Source organism: Gambusia affinis, linkage group LG07, assembly GCF_019740435.1.
Source record: "Gambusia affinis linkage group LG07, SWU_Gaff_1.0, whole genome shotgun sequence".
Taxonomy (NCBI): Eukaryota; Metazoa; Chordata; class Actinopteri; order Cyprinodontiformes; family Poeciliidae; genus Gambusia; species Gambusia affinis.
Genome location: NC_057874.1, coordinates 16,495,177 through 16,512,843, shown reverse-complemented (window position 1 = coordinate 16,512,843; position 17,667 = coordinate 16,495,177). Strand labels below are relative to the sequence as shown.

Here is a 17,667-nt window from a genome sequence, read left to right as displayed (position 1 = left end):
GGAGACAACCGTCTTGCTGTTCAGGGAAACTGCTGTTGGGTTTGGTTTTGGAGGAAGAGAGAATGATCCTTGCACCTGGGGAAATGTATGTGGCATCAGAGGAAGGTTTGATTATTTCAGAGAGAAGCAGAACTGATAGATTGGGCAGGTGGCAGGTGGTTCAGCAGTGAGCAGAACTGCAGAGAACGACTTTGGAGAAGGTAAGTTTTCCAAGTAAGTTAGTGTCACAAGGAGGATGTGGCTCTAGAGGTCTAATGTGAAAGCACTTTCAGCACTAGCTTGAGCCTGGGAGAGACAGAGTGAATAACTCAGATGTGGGCAGGGGATAACTCAAGGAAGTAAAACTGACCAGAGAACATAAAAACTCAAGAGATAGATAACTCACTGAAGGGCCTGACTCCACATCACAGGCAGAGTGGTCACTCAGCTGCTCCTTTTATCCACAGAGATCTTGATGATGAGAGGACTGGAAGGTGCATTTGTCTTGTTAAGAACATCACCAAAGCTAACATGGCTTCAGTAAGATGTGTTTAAAATCAACCAGGGATAGTACTTGCTGTATTGGTGAGCAAACTGAGCTCAAACACAAAGGAAAGAATACATTTAATTATATCAATAAACAAATCTAAAAATTTTAGATCTATGCCGAAGATTCATGAATTTATGGGATGCCCCTGGTGGCCCGGAGGCCCCAAGCAGCAGCTTCATTTGCATATACCTTGAGTCGATTGTGACACGCATAGACCAAAATCATGACAAGATGGAACCAGCAGATAAAAGCCGTATGCCATATGTGTTAGTTTTGCCCAGAACAGACAAATACTTTTTCCCGTGAATCGAAATGCAAAAACGCAGTTCCGCCAGCAGAGGCCAGCAAAGGATAGGACTGAAATCAACAGCCACAGTCTAATGGTTTTAGGAGAACTTGGTGAAGGCAGAGTTCATAATGTCCGTAAGCGGGATGTTGATAAACTCCTAAAAAAAAAAAGAGCTGAACACCAAAATCAAATCGAAAGACATTTAAACTAAAATAGTTAAAAGGTTTATATGATTTTGTCTTCTAAAAAATTTATTCATTTTTTTAATGCAGGACAAATGTCAAACTATACCAAGCACTAAAGTTAGTCTATTTTTGTATCACTGGGTACTTTTTTTCTTTTTTACAACAAGTTGACTTAAAAGCAAAAAAAAAAAAAAAAAAGAAAAGAAAAGAAAAGAAAATAGAGCTGTTACACTTACAAAGGTTTTCATGAGATTTTAATGGCCCCTGTTCACAAAATTGTGGATACAACCAAGCTTGTCTTTAAACCAGCCCAGCGCTAGACTCATTTCTGAATTTCTTTTCTTCCATAAAACCTATCCTTTACATCATTTGGTGTTAATTCATTGGCTTTTCCACTCTTTATTCAAAGACAGGAAGGAGAAATCTAATCTGACTGATTTTTTTCACCAGCATTTTTAAACAGCTCTCATATTCTTGTCAGAGCAACATGTTCCCCAAAAGTAAACAACATAAAATCCCCTTAAAATATTTTGTCAAACCAAACGCCCTTTGCTGTTTCTTTCATTGGTTTCACATTTTTCAAAGGAGAGTTTAATCTTCTGTGCCCCAAAGCCTGATTTACACCTACACCTACCCAGTCCGCTCTACTTATTGGTTGACCACAAGCCCCTGTGTGAGCTGATGAAGAAAACATTGGATGAGATCATGAGCTACAGAAGAAAAACACAGCACCTATTTTAGAAGAAATCCAATGAGACGACTCATCTCTCGGGGTGAGTTTGTTGATATAATACAACAATTTGGCCAATATTCTGGTGAGAAATCCTTTCATTCTTGCACTTTAGCTCAGTTTAAAAACCAGCGCATTATCAGGAAACTTCAGTGAAAACTCTTTATCTCTGAGCTAAAAATAGTATAAATTGTAGCGCATGCAAATGAATGATGTCCTAGTGACTGGCACAAATACAAAGGGGTATGAAATGTAACTAATTCAGCTGAGGGAGCAATACAGTAAAGACTGCTTTATAAATACATTTATTTTTAATTGTTTGCATATCAGATGAGAGCTGGTCATTTTGATTCTGTGCTGTTTTATAATTTTCTCCTTCAGTGCCAAACATTTTGGCAGCAAAAAGGGAGCTGCATCCCACAAGTCTCTGGCATACAGCGACTGAGTCTGACTCAATTTGTTTGTTTTGACGTGATTTACATGTGAGATTTTGTTTTACATAACAAAAACTTCACATTTTAATGGAGGTGTGGATTTTAGAGAATGATGTGCAGTGCAGAATGATGGAAAGAAAACACGGACATAAAAACTGATAGGAAAAGAACTTTTTTATTAATTGAAAAGAATAACAACCTCTACTGATTGCGAATGTACACATATTTATGTGAACAGTCGTTGTACTTATTATTACTCATAATAACAAAGTAGCAGAAACATCAGAGCTCCTTAGATGTAAAACCTAATCAAGAACATTCAGAGATACAAACGGCACAAGAAGGAGAAAGAAAACTCCACAGTTGTGTTACTTGGGAGCTCCCAGTAACACAATCTATTCCTGCTAATTGCACACAAACCTTTGATCAACCCTGGTAAATAAGGAGAGGTCAACTCTGCACACACAAGGACCTTGTAGTGGTTTATTATTTGAAGGTTTTCATCGGCATGGCTGGTATTCAGCTAATTTCCTGTGGAAAGTTCTCCGCCTGCTGGTGGAATGTGACCACACGTGTCCCCCGACATGCAGCCTGTCGCCCAGCCCTCAGCCAGCGAACATACAGGACGTTAAACAGCCTCGTCTTCGGCGGTATATGCTTGCTTTTACTGCTCTACATTTGGATACAATAGATTTCTACGAAGGTATATGTCTGTGAATGAGTGTGAGCTGTCTCATCTGTCCTCTTGCAGCAGCTGCAGCCTGTCTTCAGCCAGGTTTGGGCTGCTGCGTCCGGTGTCGATGGCCTCACAGTCGTCTGTGAAAAACACCAAGTCCTACCGGGACAGAAACAACAAACACAGCAGAAAAACGCAAGTTTACATTTGGTCGAGCTGCTCCCGGCTTAAAAGTAGGGAAAACACGGCTGAGAGGCTCTCACCCGGTAACAGATTCTGGTGATGATGACGAACAGGTTCTGGGTTTTCCGCTTCAACTGGACCATTCTGGGCTTCTCTTTGCAGCTCTGGCCGGGATGGTTCAGCAACACGTAGAGAAGGTCACGCAGTTTGTTGGTGATGCATGCATTCTAGAGAAATAATGGTATGTGTTTGAACTAACATCTTCATTTAATTAAGTGTTTTAACCTTGATGCAAACAACCAAACAGTTTGATTGAATGTAGCTCTTATCTGACTATCAATCATGTTCACCTGAAACAACCCTTAATACTATACATAGACGAAAAAACCCCACAGGTTTCCTCTATAGAGGTATTCCAACTTACATGCACATCAATGTGGATGACAGGTAGAACTTCAGCACACGCTTTCTACAAACCAATCAACACAGCAAGAATGAGACAAAGTAAAAGCCTCGGGTCTAACATGACCACTGCTGCAGTGAAGCGTTCTTACGGTGCGACTGGAATTGTGGATCTTGTCCAGCAGGGTCATGATTTCTTTGCTCAGGCTAAGCGATCTGGAGTAGCAAGTCGGAGGAGTGCAGTCGCACTGAAGCACGACGCTGAAGAAGCAGAGGAGAGCAGTCAGTCCCAGCCTCATGTTTGTCAGCTCCAGAGAGGTCCGGCTGCCTGTACGGGAGTTCAACGAGTAGGCTGCAGAGAGAACGACTGGCTCCACTTTTAAGGATGGAGACGGAGTTAAAAGAAAAAAAAAAAAAAAGAAGAAAAATGAGAATGACGTGGAAGAACTGGAAGGCTCAGCAGGGAAAGAGAAAACAGACAGACTGTTGGAAAGGAAATCACAGAGGCTGTAGAAATGAGTTAATCTTACTGTGCAATAAGCAGATCCAGTATTTTTTTGTTTTGAACTGTTCTGGTTCGTTAATGCAGACCATGGAGTACTGTCCAGGCAAAAAAACAAGAGAGGTAAAGAATATGTTTTAAGAAACAAACGCCAAAACTGGAGATTGTAATATTTCCAGCAAGGCTATTCAGGCCCATTAGTGTGTTTATACCAAATCCATATTTACATGCGTCACTCTTTGAACTGAATTACTGAACTAAATGAACATTTTCTGAAACGTTCCAGTGTCTAATGCAAATAAATGACATAAGGCGTAAGAAGTCAGCTGCCTTTAATTGAAACAAAACCAGACACTGCATACATGATAAATAGTACAAAAATATGCTTTCAGCTCCAAAGTAAAACTATGAATTTATTGGTGATTTTCTTTTTTTTTTAATATATAATATATTTACAACATAAACATTAGAAAAGGCACTGTGTTAGCCTCAGGTTGCAGGAGCAACTGAACTTTTCTTGAAATTGAGAAAATTCCTCTTCTTTTTCCTTTCTGGGACGACAACAGAGTTATTGGATTCAGGTGGATCCCGAAACACAAACAAGCGCTCTCCGGTGGCGAGACTGCCCACTGCACCGCAGGCGGAGTCTGAGGTCACGCTTTCCCCTGGGGGGCCACGCGCCGTTTCCTCTGCCGCGTCGCTCCGCAGCTGCGGAACAAGTGCAGCTGGCGTTAAAACATCCTGAGCTCCTCTTTCGTCAGCTACCAACGGTCCGGCATCTCTGGGACTCAGGAGACGGGATCTAGGGAGCAGCTTTTCCACCGCACTCCGCCTCTTTTCCTCCAGCCTGACAGAGTTGGAAGACAAAGGAGCCGCTGTTAGCTGGATCGGAGTATTTCTGTGCTTACCTCATGCTTTGTGGCCACTGGTGCCAAGCCACAAACATTCCTCTGATCACAGCTGTTTCACTTTAATTTGGGATTTGTCAATGATGATGGCGAACCACTGATCCATAAGTTATTCTCAGTGGTAGCTGAACATCAGGCCTTCATTTAAAAGCAAAGATAATCACAGAAACGTGCCGAACCCACCTCTCTCTTTCCACAGCGCCGTTTGGCGTATTAATGATGATTTTCCGCACCGCAATTTCTCTCAGCCTGACAGGGACGGCTCTGTTCTGCTCCCCGGCACATCTGCAGAAAGAGGCATCATCATCATCGTCATCATGGTCTTAAAGCAACTCAGTGGCTTTACACCAAAAAACTGTAATGTCACGTCTCTACCGTCAGGTGCCTTTTCCCCCACAAAACAGTGTTCTCATTCAGAGATGACTTCAGGGAGACTTCTAAAAGTAAAAACATTCAGTTCGCTTCACACAGCTAGAGTGAGGCGTGAACTGCATGATGCAAAACTCAAACTCTGAGAGCATAAAAGCAGCCACGAGTGGAGCTTTTCTTGGCCACAGCCCAGAGGAATAAAAGTTCCCATTACGGCAAACTTCTAAACGGAAGTCTGCAACCGAGCGCCATGTTCATATTGCTAAAACCTGTTCTCCTTTTGACACGTTACAACCACACACGGTATTTTATTGGGATCTCATGAAATCACTGCAACAGATTGTCTTCATAAATCAGACTAATTATTCAACAGATTCAACCTGCGAGGGATTTCATCTCATCTTAAATGCAGCTGTTTCTCTGAAGGCTTCACAGGTTGTTCAGGAAACATTCATGAACAAGCAGCATTGGGAAAACCAAGGAGCACAGCAAACAGGTTGAGGGAGAACGTTTTGGGGAGTTTTAAAGCAGGTTATAAAACGATATAACTTCTCTTCCCACTGAGCACTGCTCAATTTATCATCTGGGAATCCAAAGGCCCAGGAAGAACACATGTTAGATACGGGAGACACAGACAGACGTCTTATCAATCATAAACCTTTTACACCGTTCATTTCTTCGTGAGAAGCTAAATTATGAACAGAACTTTGTGAAATCAGAAGCTGATTTTTAATAGGTTGTATTTGAATTTACATTGCTCAGATTCAATCTGGTTGACTCAAAATGAACAGAGGATCTTAAAAACTAAATCTGAATCAGCGTAATTTGAAATCCATGTACTGGTTTGGAAATTGTCATTAAAACACAACTGAATTTAATATTTTGAAACACTTGTCATAATGTGATACTATCTGAATCTCCACTTGATTTCTTGTACATCTTTCACACTTGGTACGGAACTGTAGTGATCACGTCATCTCGCTTTAGCAGGAGTATAAAATGGATAGAAAAGGCAATTTTCCTGAACACTTTGGCAAAAAAGAAAGACCTAGAAAGGGAAAACAACAGACTGTGTGGTTTTCCAAACACAATATTTTCTGTTGGATTACTCAGCTACCTCCTGCTGGAGGCATTCCTCATCAGCAAGCCAAGCCAAACTCAGCAGGAGACAGAAAACAGCGTTCCAGGCTATTAGGATAAGAGAGGGAAGCGAAATGAGGAGTAAAAAGGTTTATCTTTTCATCATAGCTGAGGGGAAGCAGACTGCAGTGAAGTTATATAAATTAAAGATCTCACTTGTAGATGGTTGTGTTTCAACGAGCTTTGATTAGAAAACTGTTTCAACGAATCTATTAGAAATTGGAAGCAAGACGAAGCAGCTGATTGGTACAAAGGTGCGTGCTAGCTTGCGTTAATTTGTTGGTCACCAAAAGGGCTGAAAGAAACAGCTGTAAGAGAACTGCTTTAACCCTCCTGCTATGTTCCGGGTCAAAATGACCCGTTTTAAAGTTTAAAAAATAGTTGGAAGTATTTTTTTTGCATGGAACTTTTTCTATTTGTCTTAAACTCGGCATATAAATTGAAAATTTATTCATTTTACACATTTGCACCACCCAGGGTCTACTTTTTACATAGATACTGTTCGGGTCAATTTGATCCAGCAGACAAAAAAAGATTTTAAAAAATGTCAAATTCTATATGTTTCCTTGCAGCTATGAACCATATTTCACCACACACACACAAACACACCCCACCACACACATACATGCACATGCGCACACACACCAGCCCACTTTCTCACTATTCTTTTTACTTCACTAGGAAACTGCGAGAAAGCAGGTGTTCATACAACTTTTGACGGGAACCTTTTCTCCACCCACTCTGAGTGACACTCAGCAGAAGTGGAGGAAAACATAAATACTCTCTGCATGACTTGGTTATCTTGATTTTAATCAGCGGGTCAATTTGACCCTGAACAGTATGTGTGTCTCAAGTTCAATTATAAAGATCACCCATTGAAAAAAAAGAGTAATATAAAAAAATTTACCAAAGATCAGTTTTAAGGAAATTATTGGTTTTTTGTGTCTAGGGTTTTTTCAGTGGACATAAAAAATTTAAATTCCATTTTTTATGTTCAAATGAGTAAATGAGTAGGTTGTCGTCATTGATCCTTAATTTGTGAGAAATAAAATAACATCATTGCAAAAACAGGCAATCAGAAAGATTTTACTGGTTAGATACCATCTGAGACAGGTTCTGATAAGTAAGACTACTTTCAAAAGGCATTGACTGATGTGAAAGAAAATTAAAATGTTTGGAGTTTCTGTTTTTGACACACAACACAGACTCGGACATAGATTTGGTGAGCAGAGGCTGTTCTTAAGAGAGGAAAGATAGAGAAAAACAAAGAAATCCTCTGGAGCCATCTAATCATATCAGATTGCCAGAAAAAGTCTAAAAAGGTTTTTTTTTAACGTCTGCACCAGAGTGAGTCTCCCTATAAATCAAATCTGTTCTCATCATGTGATCCAATACAGTCTGAGTAAATGCTAAAAGAACGTGACCCAAACGAGGCTTTGGCCGTTTGCCAGATAATAAACCACAGAGTCTCTTCTTACCCTGAGCGCTCTTGCTCTGTAAAAGCAGAAACGGGATGTTGTTTGCGGCAGAGCGCGTCGCTGAGCGAGAGAAGTTCACTCTCGGGCAGATTTGGGAGGAGGAGACGCAGGACCTCCAGGAGAACATCGTCAGAGACTCGACTCTGCTTCACCAGCTGGGAGGTAAACTCCAGATCCTGTCAAGTATAGACTCTCTTTACGCTCTGTTAACCATCAGCAGGATTTAATGTTGAAATGAACAGAATAAAATCCGACCTGGTCACAGTTTGAGTAAAGCCTTTTGAGCTCGATTTGTTCTTTTAATTCTTCCTTGACTTGATTGCTGGTGGAAATCTCTTGAAACCTGAAGAGAAGAACAGTTTCAACACTGGGAATGTCTAAAGCTTCAGTTGACCCCTAAACCGTTTTTTCAAACACTGTTTTTATAGAAATATCCAAACACAAGGATGTGTTTTTTTTTTGTTTAGTTTTTTTTTTTACATAAAAATAGAAGACAAAATGTAAGCGGCATTAAAAACAAATCTTTAAACTATTAAGACTAAAATACACAGACAGTTGAATGCTAATTTAAAACAAATAAATAATGAATAATTAAAACCAAAACTTCATGAGTAAGCTACTCTGAAAGATGAATGTTTTCAGTCCTGATAGAAAAGACCAGACAGATTCTTATAGTTACTTTGGGAACGGTATTTGCCTTACAAAGCCAAGTCCACTGTAAAGTTTAGAGAAGAGCTTATGGGGTGAGCTTGTTTTGTCATGTGTTCACAGGAAGCTCTCAATTATTCCAATTTCCTAACATACTAATTGATTAATTTACCTTGGAGACTATCAAGCTGCTAGGTAAATTAATCACAACCTTGCTGGCCTTGAGGTTTCTAACTGAACTGACTCTCTAACCTTGTGTTCATAGGGTCAAAAACAATGACTTCTGTCCTTTTTGTATTACGATGGAGAAAATTTGGATCCATCCTCCTACTGACACTTAGTCTGGACAGATGTCATCAACATATGCATGGTAAGACGTACTGTAATGCTTCCTGATCAGAGCAGACAGGTATACAAATACTGAATACAAGCAGCCTTAGGATGGAGCCTTGAGGAACCCCACATGTGATTTTGCCATTGCCAATGTTGCAAAATAAAATCCAAATCATTTTCAATTCTACCAGTCAATCTTACTCCCACACGGCACTGCGATCCAGTAAAATCAAGGCCGTTTTGATGGATCACTGTTAAAAAATATGACATTTAATACTGAGAGCCATCCCAGTGATGTGGTGTGCTACAAAAAAGAAGCTAAAAAAAGTACATTTGTAGATAAAGAGCCTGTTTAATGAGGCGTGCAGATTGGGTGTGTTTAACATGTTTATTTGTTGCAGTTTGGGGGGTAATGAAAGATATTTAGAAGTTAGCTCAATGGCTCACCTTTCCAACGTCAAAGCAATGACCTGCTCACACTTGTGAAGCGCATCCTGGAGAATAGACGTCATGCTGCAATCGGGCCGGAGCTCGAACACGTCATCTTCCTCTCTGGCCTCCTCTCCCTCAAAGACGGTCTGGATCTTGTGTGACAGTACTCCTAGCCTGTCCAGCTCTGTCCTCTCCGATTGAAGCTGCTGTTCTGCTTCTTCTAGGCTCTTTTGCAAGATTTGCAAAAATTAAAACCCCCTTCAGCTTAAAAGTCATACAAAGAGACAATGGATGATTCTCAAGACAAGATCTACCTACCAAGCAGTGGCTGTGTATACTCTGAGCCATATCCTGTAGTTCTGAGATATTTCTCTCCCTGAGCTGTTGGATGAGCTGGCTTTGCAGGGTGACCAAGGCCTTGGACGTCTCCAACACTTTGGTCCATCGCTCAGCCTTCTGGAAGACGATTGTGGCCATCTGCATTGCCAGGTTGTCTGCCTGACAGAGCAGATAGTCTTCTCTCTCCCTTTGCGTCTCCTCAGTCACCTGCCAAAATCACAAGCAATGGTTTGAAACAGAGAATTTATTGTAAATGTTACTCCAATTGGACTAGTTGTAAAAGTACCTGGAAATTAATCAAAAAGGAGACAGCACTACCTTGTTCATAATACTGTTCTCCATCTCCCTTTCTTTCTCAAACAGATCAATCCTGTCCTGGAGCCGTTTTTGGAAATGCACCACCTCAGATGTATCTGTTTTCTTTCTGGACTCTGTGCTTTTCCCATTGGATTGCATATTTTCCTAAAAAAACAAAAACAAAAGAAAAACCAACAAGAACAACAACACCAAAAAAAGAAACCACAAGTATTGTTGTGAAATAACAGATAATAGAGAGTTATATTATGATTAGAAATGAAATCACCCTATAAGTCAAGTCTAATTTCTTAACAACACAGAGTCATCCAGAAGCCACGTACTAATAGGCTACAGCTGTCTTGTACTCCCCAGTGTACACCGCTCACCATTTCTCATCTAGTTAAAGCAGCATAAGCCAGAATCGTCCTTTCATGTAGTTTAAGTGATGTGGTTTAATGGAAAATATCAAGGAAAAATTGGATACATACCGTATTTGAGTTTGGAAGTTACAGCTAAAGGAAAGGACTATAGAAATTTTAATTTAAGAAAATTTCGACATTAAGGCGCATATTATAGTTTCTGCTCCTGTTCAAATCAGCATTGTTGCGTCGGGACTCTTTATTTCTCCAAACTTTGCCACTAGAATGCTTTATTTTAGGGAGCCACACGGGAACTGCATTAGACTTGCTTTTCTTCACTTAATAAGTTTATCTTTTACTGCATGTCCCTGCAGGGGGACTCCAGACTCAAAAAGTTTTTTGTCTTTCAGAAAGACTAACTCGTGCTATTTATTGTCATATTCTTTAAAGTATTCAAGACCTCCGGCTCTATTATGTACAACACTTGTATATATATTTTGTGAAAATAGAGGTCACTAGAGTCAACGATTTTTAACTGGGTCTATAGAAGCAAATAAACTGATGACTGTAATATGTGTTAATCTATTTACCATCTCCTCTTCCCTCTTTGCTCTCCATTCAGCCAGAGCAGCGTGGAGTTTAGATCTGGAGACAGCGTGGGGAAGCACCAGACAGCGGTCTATTACAGACAGACTCTTCTGAAACTCTAGCTTCATCCTCAGCTGGTCGTCCTCAGACAGCGTCAGCTGACACGAACACAGACACCTAAGTGGGAAAGTTGGAAATTAACAGGAAACTTTATACATATGAGGTAAGAGCTTTCTTGACAACTGAGCTGAATAATGGTAAATAATGCTATTTCCACTATTCATTGTTTCAGCCAGTCAATCATCTAGTTTCAGCTACTTCAACTTCAGCCGTTACTGGAGAATTTCTCTACATGTAATGTGGAAAACAGGGATTCAGATTGTGATGATAGAAAATCTATCATACAAAATAATAGGGGTGCACTGATTGGAGTTTTCTGGCCAATCGCTGATTACCAATTGGCATGACCTGGTGGGCGGGGCTAACAGTCAATTTTTAGACCTTGCTGAGGTTGATCAGATTGGGGAATAAGATTGGCTTCACATGTCAGTATCAACCGATCACCAATCTCCCAAAGTTAAGGGAATTGGCACCGACAAACCAGTGCACTCCTACAAAATAATGCTCTTCTTTACTTCCTTTAATGCAGCTTTTCCTATATTTGGATTTCATGATTCATGTTATCACATTGCTGACCGAAAGAAATCTCTCCAGTGAGCCCTGAGCTCCTTCTGATCCCGCAGCTCTTGCTCCATGCCTTCCTGCAGCGACTCCCTGGTGCAGCTGAGGGTGCGCAGCGCTGCCTTGCCTTCCTGATGAAGCCTCTCCTGGCCCTGCAGCAGAGCACCGGCCCCTTGCCCCACAGACTTGCCAGACCCCGCCTCGGGTTCCTCCTGCAGCATGGGGTGTTTGGCACCCGGCGGCAGCAGCGTCAGTATGGCCTGAGCCGCGGAAGGCTGGATGGCTTTCACATCCGCCATCACTCCCTGGATCCCTCGCATCGTCACCTAAAGAGAAAGCAGAAGGTGAACCAAAGATGTTCACCTCGTTCATATTTCAGCATCCAGCTCAATTATGTTACAATGTCTGCTGTCAGAGGGGCACCTTGCGGATGTCGGCAGCAGCCTCCTCATCCAGACTGTTGATGAGCTCTGCGAGCTCCAGGCTGTGAGCGGTCAGTAAGTTCTGCCAACGCTGCAGATGGCGCGCTTCGTCCATCTTCTCTTCCAGACTTTTGGTAATGCTGGATAAATCCCTCTGTCTCTGCTTGTGGACCCTCAACTGGAAAGGAGGAAACGAGGAGATTAGTAACAATGCAAGATTAGTTTAGAAATGTTTTTTAACAACTGGTCTCCCTGCCTGTGCCCAAATGAACTGACTGAATGAAGTAACTTCATTTAATCTCCTCACCATGTTTGAGATGAGATCTCTCCTCTTATTGATCAGTCCGCAGCGCATCGCTCTCTTCTCCTGGTTTAGGGTCTCATCTAGTCTTTGCCTCACCACAACGAGGTCTTTCTGGGCCTTTTCTTGCAGCTGATCCAGCTGCTCTGAAGGTACAGCGCTCCCCCTGGTGGTCAATGCAAGCAACAACTTCAAAAAATGTCTGATCCAGTGTGATTTTAATGTACGGTAGAAAGTAATGATTCTACGATACATATTAGAGATGATGGGTGAATAGAGCCAGCTGCTGTGTGGGACACAAGAAAATGCAAAATACAACAGAGAAGGATTTCCAGAAGTTTCATTGGCTCTCTAATGAAACAAGTTGTGGGCATCTCTGCAACTCCAAGTATAAAAATGATGACATTCACCTAAATGTCATGTTGGTAGGTTTGAGAAGTATCTGAATGCTGTGTTGAGTGAACATGCTAGTGTTAGTGGGATGGGGGAGAAATGGGCTGCGGTGCTGACCTCTTGACGCGGGAGAACCAGCTGTCCAGGTTGCTGGAGGCGCTGGAGAAAGTTTCAGAGATCAGGTCCTCGAGGCTGTGCAGGCTGTGCACCAGGAACTTCCTCTGAGCGCTGCGTTCAGTCAGGACGTACCGCTGATTGGCAACAACCACATCCAGCACTTCCTCCAGCTGATCCTGGTCAGAAAGTTACATAATACTACAATGAATTAATAAAATAAATTGTGTAAATGTGGTATTTAATGACCGTTATACATCCATGGTTTCTATCTTCAGTACAATTTTGAAGCCATCTCACAAAGATTCAGAAATCTGTGCATGCCCTGCTGGAGACCTTTTTTTCTCGTGTTTTTAATTCCTGTTTGTTTTCATTCAAACTTTTACAGTTAAAAAAAGGAAAGCTTCCTAATGTTGTAAAAACTGGATCCTAGGTTCATAACATATTCATGTTCAATTACAATTTCATGAAAGGCAAAATGCTTATGAAACTCAAAGTGTAGGGCTGAAACAATCAGATTTATCGTGATGAATCGATTGTAGAAATCGACAAGCTTTCGATTAAAAGAGGAGGAAAAGGAATTGGATTAACTCTTTATTTGCATTTTGTAGTATGGTTTTTAACTTGTATAAAAAAAGCTTAAGTTAAATGAAAAATCTGCAGAAGGTTGACTAATCAATAGAATAATCAATTACTAAAATGATGTTCACCTGACAAGTGAAGTACTCATGCTGTAGTCTCTTTGCTGTGCTCTTCTCTAACTCGCCCATCCTCGTGGCCTCCTCCAGCTCTTCTGAGAAGATCTTGTGCAGCTCCACCCGCCGCCACTCGATGATCTCTCTCTGGACTTTCGCTGAAGCGTCTTCATGTCGTACCAAGAGGACGCGGCGAAGGTGACTCTGCCTCTGCTTGTGCAGCTTCTCCAGGAGGCGGCTGCATTGGAGAAACTCCTGGAAGCGTCACAGGTCAGTGAATGGGGTCATTTTAAGGTTATTTCTTCCAATCAAAACACGTTCTCGCTACCTGCTGGTCCGCATGCTGATGAAGCCTCTCGGCCTCGGCCTTTTCAGCCGCTTGTTCCTGATGCTCCGCCTCCATCTCTTCATGCGTTTCCAGGTTACACTGTCCAGCCAGGGCAGCCATGCGGGCGCCCCGTTCTTCCTTCAGGCGGCCCTCCATTCCGAGCAGCTGACCATGAACCACACTGAGCAGCCTCTGCTGGGCCTGGGCGCTGATCTGGCCCCGTGACAGCAGCCCCCCAAGCAAGCAGGACATCAGGTCTTTGTACATCTGAATGCGGGTGGCCTCCAGATTACTGGAGGCTTGTAGCAGGGAAGACGTTTCAAGGCTTCAGGAAGAAAAACAGAAAGAGGTAAAGCAGTTTGATTATCCTCAGAGTTAAATTGAGGGTTTTAATAGAAGATTAGTTTACTGACTTATCCAGAGCTTGGTACATGTTCTGTGGATCCTCCAGCACCATGACGTCCACCATCTTGTCCTCAAATGCAGCCTCATCTTTGATTGTCTCACTCATGCTGGACTCTGCATACTCAGGGTCCAAATGACATCTGACTCTCTGCAGAACAAAATGCAGCAAGTGCATGAATAATAAATCACACATTCACAGAAAAGAAATACAAACATATGTGTATTTTAAAAGCACATAAAAAATAATAAATACTTGCAGCTGAAACACCATATTTACATCTTTTGGAATATTTTTTTCAGATTTTACCTGTAAATCTATATATACTTTTGCAAATTAATGAATAACTTATCAATAACTTTGAAATTTGATACCTTTTGCTGAAAAAGGCTAAATCTTTCTCTGGAACTAGTGAATTTAATGGCGAGAACCCCCAGCAACAGCAGCACCAATGTGATAAAGAAACCAGCAACAAATCCAGCAAGATGGACTCCATGGTTGGGATAAATCTGAAAAGAGTTTCAACAGAACAAGATTTCTTATTCTTATGAAAGAGAAAACTTAAAAGAAGGTTCACAAACAAATACATAATTATGCAAGAAAAAGGGTACTCTTTGTAACTTACCCTATCAGTTGAATTTACTGTCAGTGTCAGATTGGCTCTCAGTGGTCCAAACATACTGACGTCATTCTGTGGCGTAAAAAAGGTCCAAACACAGAAAACATAAGATTGCAGTGAATAATCCTATTATTTTATTCTGAACAAATGTTCAGATTTTGAAAGAGTTGGTTTGGCAAAGGCACTAGTTAGAATAAATAAAATATTATTAAATAGAAGTAGAAAAAAAATTTACCTGTGATGCATTAGAGAAGGTAAGGAAAGCAGGAAGATCAAGGAGCTCATTATTGTGACTCCTTATGTGAGCAGTGTAATTAACCGCAACATGAGATCCGGCTAAATCAAAAAAATCCAAATCAGTTTCTGGTTCCCAGAAAATACACGTTTTAAATGTTAATAATACTATAGAACAAGTTACACACCCAGAAGTGAATCGATAGCAAATGTCTGGTAGCCTCTTTCGACGACCCTGCCTTCAGTTCTGATGGGGTTGATTCCAGATATGGAGTCTCGTATTGCCACCTGAGACAGGTTGGTCCCACCCAGGGGGCTCAGGTTGTGGATCAGCAGGAAGAACGTCAACTGGGGGGGATCGGTGTCGAGCTTCACCTAGGTCGAGTTGATTGACAAGGAAAAGTATGTCGTTTTCTACCAATAAAGTTCATGGACAAGCAAAAGAACAAAAAGTTTGCCAGATTTATAATGCACACGGATGATGTACCTTGGCACACTTATAAAATCTAACCTCGAAGAAAGATGGCGGTACAACATTCTGAACCTGTGGAACCAATTAAAAAAAAAAAAAAAAAGTTTAATTTCTGACTATTTCTAAGAATAAATCAAATTATTCCAATAAGCTTAACAGATGAAACAGAAACAGATGACCTGAGGAGGAGGCTGGTGTGGGGTGTGTCTGATCAGTGTGCTTCTGCTCTTTCTGAGGTGCAACATGTTTGAAACATAGCTAAAGGAGGAGTAAATAGAGTGTCCCCATGGCCCTAGGGAAGCCGACGACAAAGAAGGGCCCCATCCATAAACAAACAGGAGCCCGTTGTCCATTTTACCTAAAGACCAGAAGAGAGTATTTGGAGAAAACTTGCAATAAACACAGTTAAAATGTCTGAAGTGACAGTCAATTACAAGAGTATTACTCATTTAAATGCATTTTTCTTAGTTTTTACCAGTGCATTGAAAGATTTTTATTGAAAAGTCTTAATGTCTTACATTAAACATGCAAACATGTATTTAGAAAAGTATAAAGAGTCAGCATTTGTCTGCTATTGCTAACACAAACCATTAATCCTGAGCATCGTCAGGTCGGCTGACGTTCCGCCTTGGTCTTGATGCATTGCATGAAGGGTGCAAAGGTTCTGCCAATGGGTAAAATACTATTATACATTAATTGAGAAAATTCATAGCTAAAAGAACACAAAACCCTTCATGAATTACAGAAATATATCAATAGTATTTAGACAATACAAGTAAATCATTAAAGAAATAATTTATGAACATTGTCATTAGCATACAGTAACAATTCGGACAATTTCATGCTTCAGACTATGTGGAAACAGTTTGCTGGTGGCCTTTTCACTTTCAACATGACTCTCCCTTTGGACATTGAGTTGGATTAGGAGGAACTTGACTTGAATACACAGTGACATCAACTTGACAAAACGTTTTGTATGTTTTAGAGCAAAGCAGTGCAAGTCAGTTCTTCTTGTCCAACATCAGTGCTTGACCTCACAAATGTTCTGATGGTCTACTAAAATATTCCTGTGAAAGGCAAGTTATTGAGAATGGGAAGAAATTACACTTTATGTGTCAATAAAAGTAAGCGTTTCAATACTTTCTGCCAATTCTGAAGGGTGTAGATATCGTTAAAATAACACTGCTTAAGTAGAGCATCCACTGTAATAATGATTAAGTAATAAACTAATTACATACTGCGCATCTCTGTAGCTTTAACAACACGGCGAAGAAAAATATGTAAACACAAACAAATGACAACAACAAGCTATGTTACTTACGCCATATTTCCCTGAGGTAAAATGTGTTGTGTCCCATTTTGTACCCACAGAGGTACCGTTATAGCAATAATGTTCATCATTGTCCTCCGTGACACCGGCGCACAGTTTGACGTTGTGACCGCAGGCAACATTCAAAGAGAGCGAAAACAAACACAAAACTTTGATATGCAAGAAAAACAAGCATAATGTGCGCCTTTGTGCGATTAAGTGTACCCGAAACATCCGTATTTTAGTGAGCTACCAGCGGCTAGCTAACTTCTGTCTTGTTTCTGCATTGTGCCGCGGTTAAAATACTCTAAATAGTTACTTAACTTTGCTTTATTCGCAATAAATGTATGAGGGTGTGTAGCGCACAAGAACATCGTTCCTGGTTGTCTTAATCTAATGACGCAGCATGGTAATAGACACACCGTTCACAACAGACTTCTTCGGCGTAGACAAAATTATAGTTGGAAAAAAAAATGTCTCGAAAAGTTGGAAAAGATGGAGAAAAACAGACTACTCCTTTAAAAATGATCAAAACAACGAAGTACACCATGAAGCTTCCTGTTACATCTTTCAAAATAAAACATACATTGAAGTTGAGCGTTCAAGTATCTGGCTCTTACATAGATGACTCCTAGGGACTTCCTTTTCTAATGTCCAAAAAAACAAAAATTATTTGAACATGCTTATTTGTGTCTTTTTACATGTAACATAAAACGTTTTTAAATCTTAAATGGGGTTCAAAGACTTTGTGTCAAAACTTTAAGTTGACTCTTAGTATTTATGATTATCTGAGATGCTCCAGTGCAGCTCAGACTAATTAAAAAGACGCAAATAGCCTTTTAATTATTCTGGGATTAAAAGCCCTAATCAGATTC

At 40.8% G+C, this 17,667-nt stretch overlaps 2 protein-coding genes across 3 annotated transcripts; both read right to left on the bottom strand.

The window, feature by feature from the left end:
* Positions 1-2,332: 2,332 nt before the first annotated feature.
* LOC122834244 (cytokine-like protein 1) lies at positions 2,333-4,037 on the bottom strand. Its single transcript, XM_044122490.1, has 5 exons — positions 3,959-4,037; positions 3,581-3,804; positions 3,451-3,495; positions 3,107-3,253; positions 2,333-3,002 (listed from the first exon to the last, which is right to left on the bottom strand). The coding sequence occupies exons 1-5, from the start codon at positions 4,020-4,022 to the stop codon at positions 2,901-2,903; spliced, it is 582 nt and encodes a 193-aa protein (XP_043978425.1). The 5' UTR covers positions 4,023-4,037; the 3' UTR covers positions 2,333-2,900.
* Positions 4,038-4,229: 192 nt separating this feature from the next.
* Positions 4,230-17,299, bottom strand: LOC122834243 (limbin-like). 2 transcript variants are annotated; one of them, XM_044122489.1, is made up of 23 exons: positions 16,805-17,299; positions 16,072-16,147; positions 15,663-15,841; positions 15,499-15,555; positions 15,200-15,386; positions 15,013-15,113; positions 14,784-14,849; positions 14,533-14,667; positions 14,169-14,308; positions 13,756-14,080; positions 13,443-13,682; positions 12,736-12,911; positions 12,232-12,391; positions 11,926-12,102; positions 11,518-11,828; positions 10,824-10,998; positions 9,896-10,039; positions 9,557-9,784; positions 9,254-9,465; positions 8,081-8,168; positions 7,826-8,001; positions 5,022-5,123; positions 4,230-4,777 (listed from the first exon to the last, which is right to left on the bottom strand). In XM_044122489.1, exons 1-23 carry the CDS (start codon positions 17,024-17,026, stop codon positions 4,420-4,422), a joined length of 4,035 nt encoding a protein of 1,344 aa, XP_043978424.1. In that variant the 5' UTR covers positions 17,027-17,299; the 3' UTR covers positions 4,230-4,419. The 2 variants fall into 2 exon arrangements, with proteins under 2 accessions (XP_043978424.1, XP_043978423.1); XM_044122488.1 differs by having other exon boundaries at positions 16,072-16,165; positions 16,805-17,298.
* Between the last annotated feature and the right edge of the window lie 368 nt (positions 17,300-17,667).

Bases quoted from the DNA above. Each gene is read 5' to 3' on its own strand.
- LOC122834244 (XM_044122490.1), bottom strand. From the start codon at position 4,022: ATGGTCTGCATTAACGAACCAGAACAGTTCAAAACAAAAAAATACTGG. The intron at 3,805-3,958 runs GTAAGATTAACT...CATCCTTAAAAG, and splicing joins CTGGATCTGCTTATTGCACA to TGGAGCCAGTCGTTCTCTCT. The intron at 3,254-3,450 runs GTAAGTTGGAAT...TTATTTCTCTAG, and splicing joins TCATCCACATTGATGTGCAT to AATGCATGCATCACCAACAA.
- LOC122834243 (XM_044122488.1), bottom strand. From the start codon at position 17,026: ATGTTTCGGGTACACTTAATCGCACAAAGGCGCACATTATGCTTGTTT. The intron at 13,683-13,755 runs GTAGCGAGAACG...TGACGCTTCCAG, and splicing joins ATCAGCATGCGGACCAGCAG to GAGTTTCTCCAATGCAGCCG. The intron at 10,040-10,823 runs GTAAATAGATTA...TTGTTTTTTTAG, and splicing joins CAAAGAGGGAAGAGGAGATG to GAAAATATGCAATCCAATGG.